At 41.0% G+C, this 20,248-nt stretch overlaps 1 protein-coding gene across 6 annotated transcripts in view; it reads right to left on the reverse strand.

The window, feature by feature from the left end:
* CCDC88C (coiled-coil domain containing 88C) overlaps positions 1-20,248 on the reverse strand; it is a 100,897-nt gene that overhangs the window by 54,744 nt on the left and 25,905 nt on the right. For all 6 annotated transcript variants that reach the window (XM_009280776.2, XM_019472466.1, XM_009280777.2 and 3 more), the window contains exon 3: positions 3,879-3,948. In XM_009280776.2, coding sequence (XP_009279051.1) covers positions 3,879-3,948 — 70 coding nt within the window. The remainder of the gene's footprint in view (positions 1-3,878; positions 3,949-20,248) is intronic.

Genomic DNA, 20,248 nt, shown 5'->3' on the forward strand with positions numbered 1-20,248 from the left:
AAAAGAAAAAACCCCGCCCCCCCCCCCCCATTAACTATGACTGTTTCAAAGGATTAATTGCCATCAGTTTCCAGGTACACTCACTAGCTGTTAAACTAAGCATGTCTAGAAACTAGGAAGTTAAACACCACCTCTAAATAGAGGTTCAGGACCAGTACTGTATACTGATATTCCTTGTGTGGGCACATGAATGAATGGCCATTTATAAGGCATACTAAAACCAGAGGTAATTATAAAAGGTGATTACAGTGATATGTATAGATGATAAATACGCTGATGATTTTCACATTGAGCACAGGGGGATTTGTGGCACAGTAATGAATTGAAAAGGCTGTTCAGCAAGAAAAAACGTGGATGAAGATAAAAACAGAGAGGAAATTTAATGGTACTAGCTGTCTACTGTACAGTGCAGTGAAGAGAATAAATCCTGTAACGTCAGCTGCATCATTCTGCAAGTCAGATTCCTGCGAAAAGTTTCTAAATCCTTTAATTAAACTTTCAAGGTTCTTTTCAGCTCCCTATATTCTAGAAAACAGTCAAAGCCTTCATCTTCTTACAAACGTCTTTGCAACTTTTATGCCCATGGCCAAATGAACTGAAGTAGGCAAAATTGCCATGGCCTGGGACAAAACAATTTAGAGGACATGAAAGCAAGGGAAGCTCCTAAACCCAGCAGACACATGCCATCTCCTATGCAAAAGCCCAACTGCTACTGCATTTTTAGTGGTGGCAGCTCTGTTTTTCCAATAGTCTCATGTTCAAAGCAGAGCTGCAGAAGCCCTCAATAGTCCCAACTGTTGAGTGCCAAATGGGAGGTAAATAGCAAGAACAGCATTCTCAGCTTTAGAGCTGTTCAGTTTATAATTTAATACATGTAACACCACTTTTGGCTGTGTTTTAGAAGGAAAGAGTAAAATTTGCAGATAGCACTGGTGAGCAGACAGCTCTGAAAAACATGCATAGCAAAACATCATGTGGGCTTGTTACAAGGAATACGTCACTGAAACTGTTACACAGTGAATCATATTGAATGATCTAACAGCTCTCTAGTCTTGGACCTACGGAGTCAACACAGTCATTAGGAGCCTTCCCAGCTCAAACAGTACAAAGCAACACTGTATTTGTTCCAGGAATGTGATCGTGGGATCAAATTTTTCTTTCTCTGGTCAAGAGGGACCTTTCATTCAGATAACTTACCTACAGTACGGGGAAGGCAAAACTAGGATTTCAGCACTGCCTCTCAGATCCACCCCAGCCCTGCAGACTGCCTGCACCTTGGTCTCCAGCTCCTAGTGCTCCCCACATTGCCCAGCACTGTCTCTGCAGATGCCCCTCCAGGACTCTCCTCCTTCCCTCTCAGTCTCTGTCCTGGACTGGATCACTGACACAGAGAAAGGGGTTTCTCCTCTACCATTCTTGCCACTTTTAAACACTTCCCTCAAATAACTGTCTCCATCATCTCTTCTCCCCATACTGCTGTCACCCCCAGCCTCCTCGCTTCTGTCAGCCTTCCCTGGGACTTCTCTGTATTCATGACAGAAGCACCACTTCCCATGCTGATAGACTGCGTTGTCCTCGTATCTCTATTCAATCTGCAGCCCTCCTTTAGCTCTCTCACTGAGAGAATCTCTCATTTCACTTGTTTTTCCCTTCATCTCACTCCTCTCTGCAAGACACTCAGGAACAAAGACTGACAGTCACCTGGTCATCGCTCACCCACGTTGCTCACCACAGCCTATTCCTTCATTCAGCTTTTTGTATTGGTTTTACTAACTTCTCCTCAGTCTTCTCCTCCCTGTTCCCTCTTTCTGAGCTTCCTGTCAGCCCTCAGCCAGGTTCCTCTTCCTGAAGGAAGTTCTAGTTCTCCACTTCTCTAATGGTTTCTTCAGCACATCTTACTACCAGTGGTCATGTACCTAAGGGTAAGATTAAGATGAGCTTCTCTTGAAATCCTATCCCTCAGACACTCTCCTCTTTGAATACATTCTTTGGAGCAAATACATCTCAAGTCTTTCTTTGTTCACCACCTTCCTCTGGTCTAAGCTGGAACTGGTTCTCAAACCCATTATATAATATGACTAAACAAGAACTTCATATTTTTTATACACACATACCCCATCAATTTTATACATCCAGACATTACATTTTTGCATTCTTTATCCTCTTCCCATGTTCTGAATAATGCCAATGATAAGTCAGCAATGGATAAAATAAATTTTAAAAGACCACATTAAAAAAAACCAAACAAAAACAAACCACCACATTTTAAAAGATGTCAGAAAGTGAAGCAAAATTTCTGGTTGTAATTAAAGGAGCTGGAAGACGGGAATACATGGATGACCAAGATCTTTCCTACAAGAGACACATAAGGTACTTTCTTCAAAGAAAGAAAGATCTAAGGTGCTGACAAAAACCAGCAAGTCAATGATGGGAAATTATAGCTAAATACAGGACAGCTTTCAAGTGTGCAGCTTCCCCAGGAACCAACACTGTGGTTACTGCATTATGAGTCTCCTGCCAGCTGTCGCTCAGGAATGGCCATGATAAGAAACCAGCCAGCCTTTTCCATTAACACTTAGCCAGCAGAGACACTGCCTTGTTGGCCTAGACATCTCTATTCACTAGCACTCTTGACACTAGCAGCGCAGGCTCTTCCCATTGCCCATATGACTGAGAAAAGCAACAGCTCTTGTATTTCTATTTTCTTTTTTACCCATAACAATAGCCTGTACAGGAGAATTAAGACTGGCATTGCAGACTTTAATCTGCTTGCTGAAGAAGTGGATGCCTTACCCTCAGCTTGATTTTACTGCAGAACTGCCAAGACTATAAGTTTCAGTGATCCAACATCTGTAAGTTAATATTCTTTTCTGATATAAACCCTTTTTTGTACGTACACACACCACTGCTAAGAGCAGCAAAATAAAATCTTCTGCCAAGCCTTCTGCCATTTGTTTGTTCTGGAGATGCTGATTACCATGTCACTCCCCATCACTGCTGACAGGGTTCATCCACTTTTCCTTCTTTGACAAAAACAAATACGTTGTCCTTGGCACTGGCACAGGGCAAAGGCGGAGACAGAATGGGCATGCAAAAAAAAAAAGTAAAAACCACAGCAACAAACCTTTCATTTCAGAAATGTGGTTCTATGGAGAAGTCAGCTTCGTTTTCAGGCTAAACAGCTTTCATTTTGTCTCACCAAAGACACTGGACTCTGGACATGATCTCATTGGCTTCCAGGTCACTTTTGATGTGATACCTCACGTGACAGATGTCCTTGCCTAGACAACATGGCCAGACAGATGTTTTTCTCCCTGTCCATTCTCTTCCTCACTTTTTCCAATTTGTCATATACGTGTTATTCTCTCCATCCTCATGTATTTTTTTCCCCACGCTTCCTTTGCAACAGTTCCTTCACACTTTAGGGCAATTCTGCAAGACTTTTCTGGTATGTACATATTGCCACAACTGAACTGATTATAGAGGCACACAGGACACAAAACCTGGAGGACAAACAATTCTCCTATGGCAGACTATAACCTGGGTCACTTGTAGCAAGGAGTGAAGAGACGGGACTTTCAAGCAAACAGTTGCTGCTCTGGCTTTGGCAAGAACTCAGTCACTATCACGTGTGTATGTGTGATGTGCAAACACACATATATCAGATACTATATTTGTATGTAAAGGTATGTAAATGTAAGTATTACATACTAGATACATTAAACTGTGAGACTTGGAGGTACTCAAATAATTGTAGTTTGGCTACAAATATGTGTAGTTTGTTTAAAAGCATGTTTGTTGTTTAAGAAAATTAAAAAAATACAATTTTTATTTAGCATTTCAGGAGAGGGGGGTGAAGAACCCAACAAACTACTCACCAGAAAGAGGATCTTTGCCAATCATCAAAACATTTGGTAAATTCATTACAATCAGCTGCTGGAGGACCTCCTAAACAAAAGAGAACAACAGGCAAAGTTCAGTGTGAAGGAATTCCAATCAATCACACCACAAAGAATACAGAGCTCCATCGATTACAAAGCTTTTAACATACTGGCAGGTCAGAGGTCACAAGAGGAAGCCCCACTTGAGAGAGAAATCACTATTTGAAGATGGCATCAGGTTGCACAGCTAACATACACTAATTGCCTCTTTTAACAATGGCTAATATAGAACTTAAAGGGTCCCATGGCACTAATCAGGATAAATGCATGGCCATGCCAGGCACACCCATCAGTCATGCCTTTACCCCAGGCATGACCTGTATTCATTTGATGTTCAACATACAGCTGCTGTCATGTTCCAGGGCATACAAATGCAGTGGGTTCATCAAAGGTACCTAAGCCATTCTGTGAAGTCTGAGTAATTAAAATAATTGGTCAAATTATTTCGTGGGTCTGAGATTTTAATGATGGGCTGGGGAAGTGGGTGTGGGGGAAAGCTATTGAACAGACATCTTGCACTGCTCAGAGAAACTGGATTTAAAGTTCTAGATTTGTTTGCATTGCTTTTAATGGGGAGTAAAACAGATTTAAGTATGTCATGAACCTCATTTAAAGGTCATTTTATTTTGGGGGGAGACAAGGGAAGGGATGTGCATTGCTTGGTCAGGTTCAATATTTAAATGTCAGCTGCCTGAAGCTACTCTGAAATGACAAAATGGGCTTAAGGGACCGGAAAGGCTACAAGCCCTGGGGCAGGCAAAATGCTCAAAGGTGGACAAATAAACACACTGCAAAGGGGACTCTGCATGGTAATACGTTCAACCATGCACACCAGTAACACACAGAGCACAGGAGTACAGTTGTTAGCTTCAACCTGCAGTTACCAGCACTCACTTGTGGTGATCTGAATAAAACATTTCGCAGACAAGTATTTATTTCACATAAAAGCCTGGGAGGAAAATGGTTGTGTGATTAAAGCACCGTGCTGGGAAACTTGTTCAGGAAACAAAGGTTCGCACATACAACTCTACCAAATGTTTGGCAGGTGCCTTTTCCCCCCCGGCTTGTCTCCACTCTCCAGCCTACCTCTAGGCCACTGGGAGGGCACATGCATTGATACTTGCAGAGCATTCAGAGTCAGGGGAAAAAGTACTGCAGCCAAGCACAGAAACACATTTCCTGAAACAATCACTCATTCACCCAAACACTTCCCCTCCAAGTTACCCCATTGTTATTTCTCTGCTTTCAAAGTTACCATAGGAGGAAAATTAAGCCTGATTGAAAAAGGAAACATTTCAGTGAGCCTGCAGCATTTGATAAGTAATCAGTGGATATTAAAAAAAAAAAAAAAAAAGTTTTTCTATTGATGAATTTCCTCATGTTTCTGACATCACACTGCAGAAACCGGGGGCCACGGCTACCATGGAGTTCAATCTATTTGTTTAAGAAGTCCACTGCTAGCGTGATGCTTAAAACCAAACTTATTCCTACTGTGTTTTATTAACAAACAGGTAGTAGAAACCTTACACATAGAGAATATTGTACAGTAACACAAAGAAGTGCTCAGACTCTTGCCTAGGTCTTGGAGCTTGACTGTGTTAAGACAGATTTTAGCAAGGCATAGCTCTTTTATTTTAAACAAAAAAAAAAAAAAAATGTTTTGGACATAACACATCTCTTTTTTCCTCTGATCCATACCTAAAACATACTCCTCAGCAGTTTCTCTTTTGGATAAAGTAGAAATATCTCAGTATCACAGCTGATAGTGTTTTTGGTGCTGTTAAGAAAGAAGGCTCTACAGACCTTTATGCAATGTGAAGTTTGGCTAATGTGGACCAAACATTCGCTGAGTCATTAGCCAAATGCATTTTATAGTTTGTATACTCAAGACGTGTTAAACAAAAGTTTGTTTGCACCTGTTACCAAAACAGGTGCAAAACCTATTGGATTTAACAGCACATGGCTGGACTGCAATATCTGCTATGACAACACAGCATGGCACTGAGGCTTAGGGAAAAAAAAAAAAAATCAGAATTTGCATATACCAAAGTACTGAGCTTTAACCAGCAATTTCCATGGCTGGTTAAAAAGAATTGTGCTTCCAGTCACCCAGCATGTGGAGTGGCACTGAGGCAGGAATGCATAAGGAATTTGCGTTGTCTTTGTGTAATCATCAGATCACTAGCTATTTAACTGGCAGACACAAAAGACATTACAGCTAACCTTTATGCTGTTAACATTCCCATGAGTTCCTTCTGTAAAATTATTTGAGTATACCATCCAACATAACCATGACTGAACGCCCTCGTAGCTGTTTGAACTTACTATTTTCTGGCAAGAATCTGACAGTCACCTAATACAAGCAGAAACAGCCCCGAGCCTGCGAAGAGTGATTTCTTAACTCAGATTGAAAGATTCAAATTGTTGCAAGAGATCATACTCTGACCTGTTTATTTTTAAAATAAATTATTTAAACAGATAACTATCTTTATTGTTCTAAATGCCTTCACCTTCAGATTAGTGCTTGTGATGATAATACCTAGCTGTTACGCAGTGCAGCTCACCGGTAGATCTCAACACTTTATAAAGGAAGGTCAATGTCATTGCCCACCTTTTTCAAGATAAGGAAAGTGAGTCACAGAAACAGAGTTACTTCAGTTTAATATACTATTCTCTGTTAACAGAGATGTACCAATGAACCATCCACTCACACAACTACAAGTGTGAGATAAAATGTTTTAACTGGAGCTCTTACGCTGACACTGATGAATTTAGCTCAGATTTTGTCCAGGCTAAAAACACAGAAAGTTACTAAGGCTCAGCTGACACTCAGTGACTGACTCAGTAGCTGGCATAATGTGACCGTGTCTCAAGTCCATTGCTTAAAATCACACATCTGGAAATACAACCAAAGTCCCCTCCCCCAACAGCAAATCAGGAGTTCTTCAATTTCTATCCACTCATTAATATTTTCTTGTTTTCTTTATCTGAAGCAGCAATAACACAGGTTTACAAGTAAAATGCTGTGCCTCAGTCTGACCTCTCTGCTCCCCTCATGTTTTACCATCCCACCCCAAAGATCCCGTGAAGTCAAACTTGGGCTTCAGGCAGGGAGCTGTGCTGTTACAGCCTGTGAACCGGCGCTAAGGACCAAAGGGATCCAACCATCTCCCAGGGTACAGCTACACTGGACATTGGGTTAACCTGGACACACCGCTGAAGCCCAGCCAGCAAAAGAAAGCCCAGCCAGCAAAAGAAATGGTAGGTAAAATGCAATGTTTCCCCACAAGGGCAGCAAGTTATTGTATTATATAAAGGATGTTGTTATGCTTGAAATCAAACATAGCTGCGAGACACTGCAGCGAAGGTAGAGATGGCATGTATGTGTCTATGTGTCCTTCTGCCTCAGGCAGCCGGCATGGCTAGGGGCAGCACACCCAGGTAGGAGCTACTGGAGAGCAAAGCAGGGGTTTCAAACACTTTAAATAGCCCACAAAACCCCACAGTACCCTGGAGAGCAACCGTACAAGCAAAAAAATCTAATTCCTCCTGTGAGAACCTTTTAATCATCTTTACAGCACAACTAAAACTTGGTTAAAACAGTAAAGGTTACAGCAACAATATATGGTAACAATTTCCCTGATTATTAGAACATTTAGGGTCTGAGCTGCCAGCTTTACACCTAGACCATTAACCAACTCAGAGGTCAGCTACTGCAAGTCAGGAATCGCCTCCCTCGGACTACCTTTTTTTTTTTAATTGTTGCTAATGAGACTTCCATGAAAAATTAATGTTGGTATCAGAAGTGTTATTTAAGGAATCCAATTCAAAACTAATTCCCATCAGGCCTTAGTGCAGCATCTGTAGGTGCCTGAAATGCTCCTCTGCCAAACACCCCCATTCCAACTCAGAGGTCAGCTACTGCAAGTCAGGAATCGCCTCCCTCGGACTACCTTTTTTTTTTTTAATTGTTGCTAATGAGACTTCCATGAAAAATTAATGTTGGTATCAGAAGTGTTATTTAAGGAATCCAATTCAAAACTAATTCCCATCAGGCCTTAGTGCAGCATCTGTAGGTGCCTGAAATGCTCCTCTGCCAAAGATCAGGATATTTTAAGCTTGAAGAGATTTGTCCAAAATCTCAGCTCTTTTGACAGCAGTGATGATTGCAAGAATGGATGCTTCTAGTTAGCAGGTCAACACGACTATTGCAAAATACAGCCAAGTCTTATACTACTTGAGCAAGACCCCCAAACTCAAAAGCGTAGATAAAGCCCACAAAGGTTTCTGCGTACAGAGTTGTGTGACCCCGTATCAAGAGGGAGAGCTTTCTAAGTGAAGGTCAAACTGGGTGTTCAGTCCTTGCTCGCTCCCTCTGCTGTGCTTGCCTGCAGAGGTGCAGAGCGTGAAGCAGGCTGAGACAACCGGCAGATCTGAGCAACAAGAAGGGTACTGCCTAAGCCAGAGGTAAGTTTTGCTGAAAGCAGCTAGGCACTCCAGGACCGCTACCCCAAGGATTGAAAAACATTATTAAGTTACCTAGAAATCATGAGATTAAACATAAATAAATAAATGCTGTGTTCTCATTAGCAGCCTTCTGGCATCTAAGCCCTTGCTGCGCACTTGCTTCACATTTGCAAGCTCTTTGCAATCACTTTGCTAAGAAAGGAGCTTTAAAAAAAAAAAGCCAAAATTCCCCCACATTGATTCTAGCAGTCAAGGCCTTTAGGAAGAAAATCAAGACATGTACGAGATTCAGGATAAAATACTAAGCACCAAGTGCTTAGGCTTATTAAGAGCATGAACAAACATATACATTCCCTCCATCTAAAAGTTTCTAATTCGTTTCTGGAGTGCTGAGGCACATTTTACCTACTCTCTTTATCCTTCCAAGATCACACAAACCGGATGTTTGCTCTCTGCCTCAGATCATCAGAAGAGATGCAGTGGCAGCTCTCTCACTCAGGTCACCATGGTCACATATTAACGTTTTATTTACCTGTAACAGGGTAAGTGGGCCCCTTGTAATTTTGTAGGAACAAAGTCTCCTTGGTCCATAGTACACTTCAATACATATTTGCTTCTTAAAAATACATGTGCAACAGCATGGAATAAAATGGTCTTAAGGTATTATTCTTGGCTGCATTTTTAAGTGCCAATGTAAGCGTGCCAACAGCTCTTCCAAAGAATGCATTGCTAGGAAAGGAGTAGGTAGAATTGTCCTTTCCATGGCTGAGAGACCAGGCAAATACAAGCTCTACACAAAAACTTTCCCTTGCACTGCAGAAAAGCACAGCATTAATGTAGAGTAACTACTAGCTTCTCATACAGAATTAAATTAACCTCTGCCTGAATCCTAAACAAGAAGCGAGTACTAAATAATTTATGTAAGAAGAGCAGCAGTCTACCGGCCATTGTAATTCAATGCTCAAGCCAAGCAATTCCATTTAAGTATATTGCTTGGCTATAAAATGCTAATTGCCCAGGTGACTGGAAGCCAAATGGTGCATTCCTACTTAAAATGCCCATGAGGAAAAACCATCACTAGCTTTATTTATACCAGCAAGAGCAAACATTACTTAGCCAGGGAATCTGGCTTACATTTCAGCTGCAACTCAGGCCAAGGGAGCAGGAAAGTTAGCAGAGTCCTATCTGTGCAGCACAGCCAACACCTTTCTCCGATAACCTCAGTATGGATCTGATCTCACAAACATCCTTGGAGGGGGAAACATTTGGTGAAGGAGACACTACATGCTTAGATAAGGTCTCAGCTGGAGTCAGTGGCCATCTGCACCAGCTCAGAGCCTCCCAGCAGCAGGACGGGGTGGCAGCTTTGCCCCTATACATCTTAAGGTCCCTTTGGATGCTACCACAAAGACAGGCTGGGAGCTATGTTTCCCAGGCAAGGTGCACTCCAAGTCCAAGGGACAGCGAAACTCAAGCTTTTCTGGAATCAGAACTCTAACGAAGAGTGAACACTCAGGCTAACATTAAAACATATTTTAAACAGCAAGTCGATACACAAGGGTTGTTTTTTAAATGTTTTTTCAAGGTTTCCAGTTTTGTTTTAATATAATAATGAAAACGAGTTATTCTGCAGCCTACAACAAGGAGGTTATGTTTTAAAAGTAAAAAAAATTGTCTTCCAATATATATAAACTATTTTTAAGGGTTCTTTTTTATTTTGCTATAATTATCTGAGGAGTTAATGGCGTCAGGGAAATAATTTATAGCAAGATTCTGTAAACTGTACAACAGGGTCCCACAAAAGATTAGACAAGATGAAACAAGTTGTTGCAGGGGAATGACAAGGAAGTGAAACACAAACAGATCTTTTACTGAGATGTTTTCCATGTACATCTTACCACACGAGCATGCCTGATGACACTATGCATGTGACTCAGTACTCACTGTTTCCCTGCCAACACATTATATACATGACAAAATTCGATTAAGAACTTTGCTCATCTCTGCAACAATTGTATTTGTTATGCGACGGACTACAGGATTAGCTGTCTTTAAAGGGATTTTTTTTTTTCTTGAAAACCAGCAAATTACAAAGCATACTTCTAAAGACCCTTCAAGTGAAAACCCAAAAGCCACTAAAATAACTGTTGCCTCATCTGCCGAAAGTAATCAGTTCTGACAATCATAGACTGGAATCTCAGTGGGAGGGATGTGAAGGAATCATACCTAGTCTTAGCCATGCTCAGCCTGTGCGGGGTGCAAATAACCCACCAAATGACAGAAATATACTCAATGTAGAAGTATACCATATAAAATCAGATTTTATTTAAAAAAAAAATCACACATATGCAATTTGGATGGCACATAATAGAGTATCATATAAAAAAAACCTAGAAATGACCCAGGCACAATCATCCACCCAATTCATTTGTTATGGCTCAGGTTTTGTTATTTGTATTAGAGTAGTGCAGAGGTCCCAGCCAGGAGCACAACCTCATCCGCTGCAAGCTGTACAAATACATAGTGAGACATCCCTGGAACAAAGAGCTTGTCATATATATGCAAGGCATCAGTAGGCTGATGAAAAAATAGTAACAAGCAACAGAGGAAGGAAATGAAAATAAGATTCCGTGGTTATAATGTGATCCATTGTGCACACTCTCGCTGCTTTATGAACTGGTTAAGTCAACTGCTCCAGGCTGGCACAGAACTAAATCACTCCAGACAGAGGGCAAGGCGAGCAAGGCAAGTCCTGATAAAAACATTTGCTTTAAGATCAATTCAAATTGTTTACAGTGCACATTGTTTACATCATGTAACAAAAATTCTATGTATATTTAAATAAAGGTATTTTTATATATGTAAGAAGTATTTTAAGGACAAAATTAGTTTTACTTCTAGCCCAGCGGAATAAATAATGGAGAAGCTGCCACCCCCCCACACATCAGTTGCAGAGGAAATTTTTTTTTAATCAAACTAAATACAAAAATGTACATTTACTTCTAAAATATGAAATGAAATGTTCAATGTCTATGGAGCAGCAGATTTCCTACCCTAGTTTCACTGACTCCAAAATGAATCACTTATGATAATACAACATACAGCCCTATAGTTGTGCCTAGTGGCAATATTGATTTGACCCAGAGAGAAGAAAATCCAATTGTGGAGCCCTGTGTTCTGCTTTTATTGCCAGCAGCACCTTTGACTAATTTACCTATTTTGCTGAAAATAAAAAGCCTATTGATTTATCATCAACTTCTCTCTTCAAATCATGTGCAAGTGACTTCACATGTTTACAACAGTATTCAGACAAATTACTCTCAACTTCTATTTCATTTCACCTTCGATTTGTCCTGGGGTGGTTTATGCAGTAAAACAGGGGATATGAAATGTGCTGTGTTAAAGGCCTGCCACTTGACATTACAAATATAACCAGCTAAAATGCAATCCATCTGTTCAATATGCTTCCAGCTAACCTATGGTGGTCTCTAAGGACCATAATAATTTGGCCTAACACACATTAAAAAGAAACACCACAGGCCATCAGAACAGACTTGAAGCACTTCTGAATTCTCTGAAACTCAGCATCAAGCACACTCATTTTAAAAGGAAGTCAGTTTTCTCATACACAGTTTGAGCACATTTTGCTGGACTAAAGCCAAAAGCTTCAAACTCTAAAACTGAGCAAGTATATTTCAGCTTTTAACACCAAAGCACATTAGCCATGCAGAGCTCCAAGGTAACAAACTCTGCTCCACAGCCCTCGTTCGCTGGAGAGAAAAAATTTACAATATTAAAATACAGCTTGCCATCAAGAAATAAACACCAACCCAATAAACATTTCTAGAAAGATTGTAAGATTGTTTTCTACGTTTTCTCTTATTACAAGTATTTCTAAAACTTGGGGGTTTATATGTTCATATGGAACAGACACAGTAAACACCTAACTGGGCACATGATACTAGTTCACATAAAATACATTGAATTCGTTAATACAATTTCTATACTACCATGAAGAAATGCAAAAATAATTAACCTGAGGCAAGTATATGGTGAGTTGTGGGGCTTATTTAGAGGTTCAGAGCTAGAGATCTGCATTGCAACTTCAACACTGCAATACGCGTCCCAGGCTCTGAAAAAGGGCCAAGAACTCCAAAGCAGCAGCTGACCACTGGAGTGACAATCATAATGCAATGCCTGAAAAAACAGCAGCCAAAAGTACAGGAATACAAAGCAGTTAGAGACGGGAAGATGTAGGGAATACCAGTTACACATCCTAGCAATATTGCTTTCCTAAAGATGAATAATGAGCAGAAGCTACGTAGTATAAATGTACACACATTTTGCACTTTTGCCAGTATCAAGTCATTTATTAGCATAAATGTTGCTTGAAAGAGAATGATGCATCTTGGGGAAAACTCTGTAAAACAAACTGTTAATCCCAGAAGGGCACAGAGGCATTTGTGACAAGAACCATTTTGAGGTTCTCTAGTACAAATATTGAAAAGTCAAATCAAAGCCAAAAAAGTTAAGTAAGAAAAACAAATCCGTGAAACTAGAAAAAATTAATAAAGCAGGGAGGGGGCACACACAAGAATGGGATACTTTCAGGATTTCTAATTAATTCCTTGTTATGAACAATATTTTAGTAGCAAACAGAAGACCTAATAGATGCGATTGAGTTTCATGTGAATGTATGAATCAAATTTCATCAGCGACTAAGGGTAATAGAAGTAAACCAAACAACCCGGGTTGGCTGTTACTAATCTGATACTCTTACATCCTGTTCGAAGCAGGAACTCGCTAGTAATTTTCAATCTACCCCTCAGTCCTCAAAAGAAACAAGCTGCTTTACCCTACCACTCTTACTAATGCTGAGTAACATCCTACTGCCTCAGTAGCCCTCTTGATTGGGGTCAGCTCAAAGAGGAAAGTATTTTTCATTGTTAGCAAAAGGTGCCATGCCTCGCCTTCACTACATCCAAACATCCTTGGAGTTGCTCAAATATCAGGTAGTTAAATGCTTAGAAACAAGCACAAACGTGCTCGGTCTTTCCAGGAGAACACTCCCTGAATAAACAGGTTTTAATTCACGTTACATTGGTAAATCATTTTGAGAAACTTGAATGGATGGTACTGGAGAAATGCAGAAAATGACACCTAGAAACTGAGGAACAGTAAATACACGGACAGCATTCAAGCAGTGATGACCAACAGGGATTTTACAGAATAAAACATGTAGGTTATTGGTTAACATTGCTTGCTTTGAAATGCATGAAAATCTTTCAGTCTGTAAGTCAGGAAAAATGGTAATCCCAAGACAATTTTTTCTCCCAGGGAAGAAAAGGGTTGTGACAGTTCTTGAGGAATACCAGAGAGAGAACTGAGCAACTGGTCTTTTAGCACTTGTCCTACTCTCTCCCCCTGCCCCCTAACATGTATATAAATGTGAAGAAAAAAAAAATCAATTAAGTTTATTTTAAAATTATTAATTTCCAAAAGCTTATTTAAAGATTTTTAACCATGAGTTTCCAACAACTTAAACCTTCTTGTACTTGGGCAGTTTATGGACAACCTAGTATTGAACAACAAATTAATGTTTCAGAAAGCATGCAAACAGTCACTATGCCATTGGCTTATTATCTAACTTCAACAGAGGACAGCAGCACTGGCAAGAGAGAGGTCCTGGCAGCATTTGCAGACAACCGTGCAAAAATCCATGTTGGATTTACAGAAAAGGCAAGCGTTCAGCTGGTTTGAAGGGAAGACAGAGAGCGTACAGGGACAAGATATCCCACCCTGCAAGGATGCCTGACCAGACAGTAAGATACTAATGGGACAAGTGAGGTGGTTGGGGAAGTACAGGGAGGGAAAGGTTTTATTGATAACATCTGTAGGTTCAAAAAAAAAAAAAGGAGCTCATACACGCTAGTCATCTGATTACGTTAGCTGCTTTCTCATTCATCTCCTGCAACAACCTGACCATCTCATCACTGAGAGCTCTCTCTTGCAGGCAAACTCCTGTTACCAACCCGTTACCAGGGGCACTAAAAACTCAAATACCAGTAACGTAGAGAGAGAGTCCTCACAGTTCAGGCATGCCCCTGTCAAATACTCCTAGAAAGCTTTAAGGGGTATCACTGCAGGTTAATGTTACGAGCTTTCCAATTACTTTGAAGCAGAATTTATATCCAATATCATTATCTCAACATATCACTGCATAATCAGTATCATCAAATCTACCCAATACCAACAAGTCCAACAAACACCCAGACAGTCCCTAGCCAGGAGATTTGCCACTGTAGCAACAGTCTGCAATTTTTTTGTTAAGGTGGGTAAAGCGAGAAGCTTCAAGTCAGACCAGATGGTTCTTCCACGCACAAGTGTACAGCGGTGTTTCTCTTTATAGCCATCAGATTGCCCCAGGCAGGTAACATGCAAGGGATTTCGAAGGCTGTCAATGCTTCTTGCACTGTACAGGTGCAGAAGCTGCAGTAAATTTCATGTGGCTTTCCCAAAGTAACCCAAGCACCCTTGTGAAAGAAAACACTCCCAGCATTTACTGTGTCAATCACCAGTTTTACCATTAGCACTGTGCTGCAGTTATAATAGAGAGGGGGGGGGTGGGGGAAGAGACACCCCACGGAAACCAGCAGCGGTAAAAACTAATAGTGAATAAAATGGGAGAGGGCAGGGAGAGGAAATGGGGGCCATGCCCTCATAATAGCTTGGCCATGCCCTTAAAATAGCTTATGGGCCTCTCATCGTTCCCTTTATGGATTTTCTATGCTCATTTGTTTTCAACAGCAAACAACCTTTCTATCTGCAGAGTTATTGCGTCCCCAAACAACCTTTCTATCTGCAGAGTTATTGCGTCCCCCTTGGAGGAGGGAACAGTTACCTACAAGGAGGAGACACAGTCACCTACAGTTGACAATTGGCTATTCACAGAGTTTACTGCCAATAATTTGCACCTCAGCAAAGCCCAGTCAGGCATAACCCACAGGCAATTACCAGGTCAGGCTGCCAGGAACAGCATCTCTGGTTTTCTCAACTTGTTACCACTGAGGAGGTGACAGAGGAGCCGCCGCCTCCTCGGTCCCACCCCAAGGATACCTTTAACTGGCATCTGATCGCTTTGTAAACTGCCAGCCCGGAGCTACCATGACAAAAAGGGATGGTGCTTCATGATGCATAGCCCTCAGCAGCCACCCAAGGCAAGTGGGTCCAAGAGGGTACCTGGGGCAGCCCCAGTACATCCTCAGCCCCAGGACACTGGAGCTCGGGTCCCATCCTGTGCCATCCCCATCTCAGCCAAGTTCACCCATTGGCCCTGCCTTTTGGGCATCACATAGTAACAGAAATACTATGCTCTAGAAGAAATGGATATACAACATGTATCTATATACGTGTATGTATATATATGCACACACATACAGTGGTGTGCGTACATATATATGTTTCTGCTATTTCTTCCCATTATTACTCTGGAATTACTATACCTGCTCAAACCTGGGACAAGCAAAATGCTTCTGGAAACACCATTAGATTTGCTATACATAAGACTGTCCCATGTTCAAGCATTTAGAGTCCCGTGGCTCAGCAGTGAGAGCATTAGGAGTTTCACAGCACACCACACAGCAACAAACTGGCTTCTTAAAACACACAATGCTGAAAAAGTCTGCAAAAGTGATAAAGAAAAAGCACGACACTTTGTGTACTTGATAAAATTTAACGTTCGTCTTTCAGGATCAGGAAAATTCAGTTATTCAAGCTATTTTGAGTCTGAGAAATTACACAAAAAATTAGTTGCTCCAACACTTCCTTTAAAAAAAAAAGAGAAAGAGAAAAAACTCAGACATTTTGAACAAGTATGGAAAACCACAACAGAAGGTGCTGTGGTACATTAAGATTTTAAATCTGCAATTATTAAATCCTCCCTTATGATGGATTCATCCTCTACACACTTACAAAACCCAATCACCTTCCACATTCTATTGCACACATGTGCAAGAGAAAAACATTTTTTAAATCTGCAATTATTAAATCCTCCCTTATGATGGATTCATCCTCTACACACTTACAAAACCCAATCACCTTCCACATTCTATTGCACACATGTGCAAGAGAAAAACATTTTTTAAATCTGCAATTATTAAATCCTCCCTTATGATGGATTCATCCTCTACACACTTACAAAACCCAATCACCTTCCACATTCTATTGCACACATGTGCAAGAGAGAAAAACATTAAAAATTGACAGTGAAAACCCACCAAGCCACAATGAGTCCATAATTCAAGTAGCAGTTAATATCACAGGATAACAAAGATCTCCGTACAGTTGCAACAGGGAAATATTCCTCTTTCTTCTTGAATATGAGTTGGGGGGGTGGGGTGGGGGATAAAAGAAAGGAAAAAGTCACTTCCAGCAGCTGCCACAATTTCACCTATACACAGAACAGGAAATAGCTGGTGTGTCTGTGGGGTAGCTGCTAGGCAAAACTTACTTATCAATGGTAATCCAGGCTATGCATTCACACACATATGCATACTTGCACATGCAAACACTCTCTCAAGAAGAATTTTCAGTCTTGCCAGATCTTAACAGTGCTCCTTTAAGTATCTGAAACGACTGATTAACCCTGCTTAATACAATCTGTGTAATCTACTGTGAATCTTGCAGATAACTCATAACTGTTAACATTAATTAACTCAGCAGAGCTTTACCCTTCTTGCTCCCCCACCAGCCTCATAGCACAGACCTCAATTTAAGAGTTCTCTTTCACAACAGCCCTAGCAGACAGCTTAAGCAGAATTAAGCAACAATGGCGAGCTTCTGATGTAGAAAACCCGGTTAAATAATTGATGTGCATTTTTAAAGACAACTTTCTCTCCCCGTTTTATACTTTTCTTCATCAGTACTCGCCAGTAGTCATGGCACACTTAATGCATACAACATCCTGGGAATACCCATGATATCATAAGAAAAAATGTGAAGGGTGCAGCTGCATCCTAGAAGATCCTTTCTTTATGCCATCTGTCACAGAAACAGAGGTAAGCTGTGTCACTATGTTATGAACAACATTCAGGAAAGATTAACTTCTAATACTCCTGCTATGCTAGTTTTAAGGCTTCTGACCACTGGATTCTCTATGTCAACAAAATACAATTTCCTCTTAAGCGGTGATGTTTAGTGTTTTTGTGAAAGCAAATCTCATCTATCGTGCTCATACAAAAGCCTCACCTATAGAAGTGAAAGAAAAAGTGACTTTCAAGACCTTGTATTTACTGAGGAAAACCTTAAAAAATGGTCACAAAAGTTTCAAAGCAGAACTATGCACACTACCAAAAACCTTTTGTATTACTAGTGTCATTTTTCAATTATATTTCTTAATCTTCAGTGTCCTTTAATGGCGCACGAAGGTAGCAGGCAGGTATGTTTCTAGGCAATTTCTGAACTGCCTTACATGTGGATCCTATCCCTTACTTACATCAGCAGAGCTCAGGTTTACTATTTAAGCAACATAATCGAGAGAAACTTAATATGAGGTATCGAGTGACTTGCGCTCCCTATCAACCAAGTCACAAAACAGCAGCAGCGCAACCCTGATGGCTGGCCTCTCAGCTAGCTGAAAGCAGAGGAGGGGAGGGTAAATCCCCAGAAAGATTGCTCCAGGCACAAGCGATTCAAGGCTCAGGCTGCAGACAGCAGCAACACCTCCTCCGGTCTAGCACATTTGGGCTGCGTTGCTCTGTAAAATTTAAAGCTTATTAGAATTTTGAAAGATACAGGTTACAGAAAAGTTTATATTGTTGTTGCAACTACTGAGCAGCTGATCTAAGCCTAGCAACGTTCAAAGCATGCTAAACCTCCCTTGGTGGTCTGGAAGAAGAATGACTCCTAGGAGCAGCCTCAGATGAAATTTTAAGGGGCACTACAATCACAGAAAGGTAGCACAAGCAACATTTTATCAACAGAGACAGTGTTTACATCCTTCACCTCAGTGAAGCACAAAACCTTGGCAAGGACATCCAGCTGTACAACAGGGAAAGGAGCAATGCTAGGTCCACTGCAAACTCTGAAATGTTGACGATGTTAAGTGCTGGAGTAAGGACTCTTTTGTACTGGTTTACACACAGCTTTTCACATAACTTACTAAAATGGCTCTGCATCATTGTTTAAACATGCTTTGGCGGAGGCATTGAGTTACTTCGACAAGCCTGTTTTTTGCTGAAAGCATCATGAATTGGTTGAGTGATGAATGGCCGATCAGAAACTGGAGCTCTATGGGAATTAGCGCAGTCACCAAAAGAAATGCTGCAGTAAAACAATTTGTGCTCTTCAAACCTACAGTAATAGTTCACATTTTGAAGCTGGGCATCTGAACTAATGGTCTTACTCCTCAGTGCTCAGAAAACATGCAGCTCCCACTAATTTTAAAGGGAGAAACAGATGCTTACTATCAGGAGGAAATAATCGGAGAAAATCCAGCAGTTGTAATACAGTACCTGAATGGAAGTCTAGATGCTCTGGCACCTCAGGAGCACTACCTGAATTCACCATTCCTCTAAATCTCCGCATAAGCCAATGTCTGTATCTCCACAACATTAAGACATATGGTAAATATAGGGTGCTAAAATCAGGCATTTAAGTTTGAATCTCCAAGCTAAGCAATTTCTATTGGCAGTGTAAATATGCCGAAAATCTGCTAGGTTTCCAGAATTTACTACTGAACATTAACACGCAGTAGTAAAAAACAGAATTTCCCCCGAGCTAATCTGCAGTCACTGATGACACTTTCTAAGCAGAAATATAGAAACAGGCACAACCAAAACTGAAAAAGAGCGTTTGCTGGATTTCAGATTAGTAGATAGATGATTCCTTGTGAATTTTGACTGAAAGTCATTCTCACGAGGTAGAGGGAACAGCCCCTTTGAAATCAGCTCAGCACAACACCGGCAGGAACTAAGCAAACTTCTTCAAACAGCTCTGCCAACACCATTCAGCTCCAAGCTGCAAAACTCCTGCTGTTTTAAACCCAGGGCCTCCTGTGAACAGACTGCTGATTACACCAGGTTGTATGGCAGGTTTTTGATATGTGCACAGGGCAGAAGAATGAGAATGAGACCTGCTCGCTGGTCATGTTAAATAAAAGATTTCACACCACACTGAAAGAAAAGGACACTTCGCCATCTATACATTCTCTTGGCCCCCATTGAAGAGAAGATACACTGTAGTATGCCATACACACACTCCGCTCAGTGTGTACAACTCATGCAAGTGTTACTGGACATGCTACTATCATGAAAGAGAAATGGGAGACAGCACAACGCAAACGTATCTCCAAAGCAGAGGAGACATGCACAGTCAAAAAAGCCAGAGTGCTGAAATGCAGCACTGTGGCACATTTAATCGGGCTCTTTATTCCCAGTTACACTTGTACGTTGGAGAAGATCTGGAGCAGTCAAGGAAAGGGAATGAAAGCAACTCAACAAGCATTTTCATCCTGATTTTTATGAGAGGGGGCCAGAGGAATCAAATTTTTATAAGTTTCTGTGAAATTCTGATAGGGGAGACCCTTGGGTATCTCTCCCAGCAAGGGAAGAGCAAAGACTAGCAGGTCAGCACACACCTCTCTCCACACACACCTCCGCATATGCTTACTATCAGATGCAAGCTGTGGCGAAAAAAAGCAGGGTTTGTGGGGGACACGCAACCTGTGGAAAGCTCTCCCCTGTTCCCAAAACAGTTGTTTTTATTTATGATTTTGAGCAAAGAGGCCTTTGCTGCCTAATCAAGTGCAGCCCCCTTGTCTTGTTGTAGCATCACAGCTGTGA

The sequence above is a fragment of the Aptenodytes forsteri genome, unplaced genomic scaffold (assembly GCF_000699145.1).
Source record: "Aptenodytes forsteri isolate BGI_AS27 unplaced genomic scaffold, ASM69914v1 Scaffold193, whole genome shotgun sequence".
Classification (NCBI taxonomy): Eukaryota; Metazoa; Chordata; class Aves; order Sphenisciformes; family Spheniscidae; genus Aptenodytes; species Aptenodytes forsteri.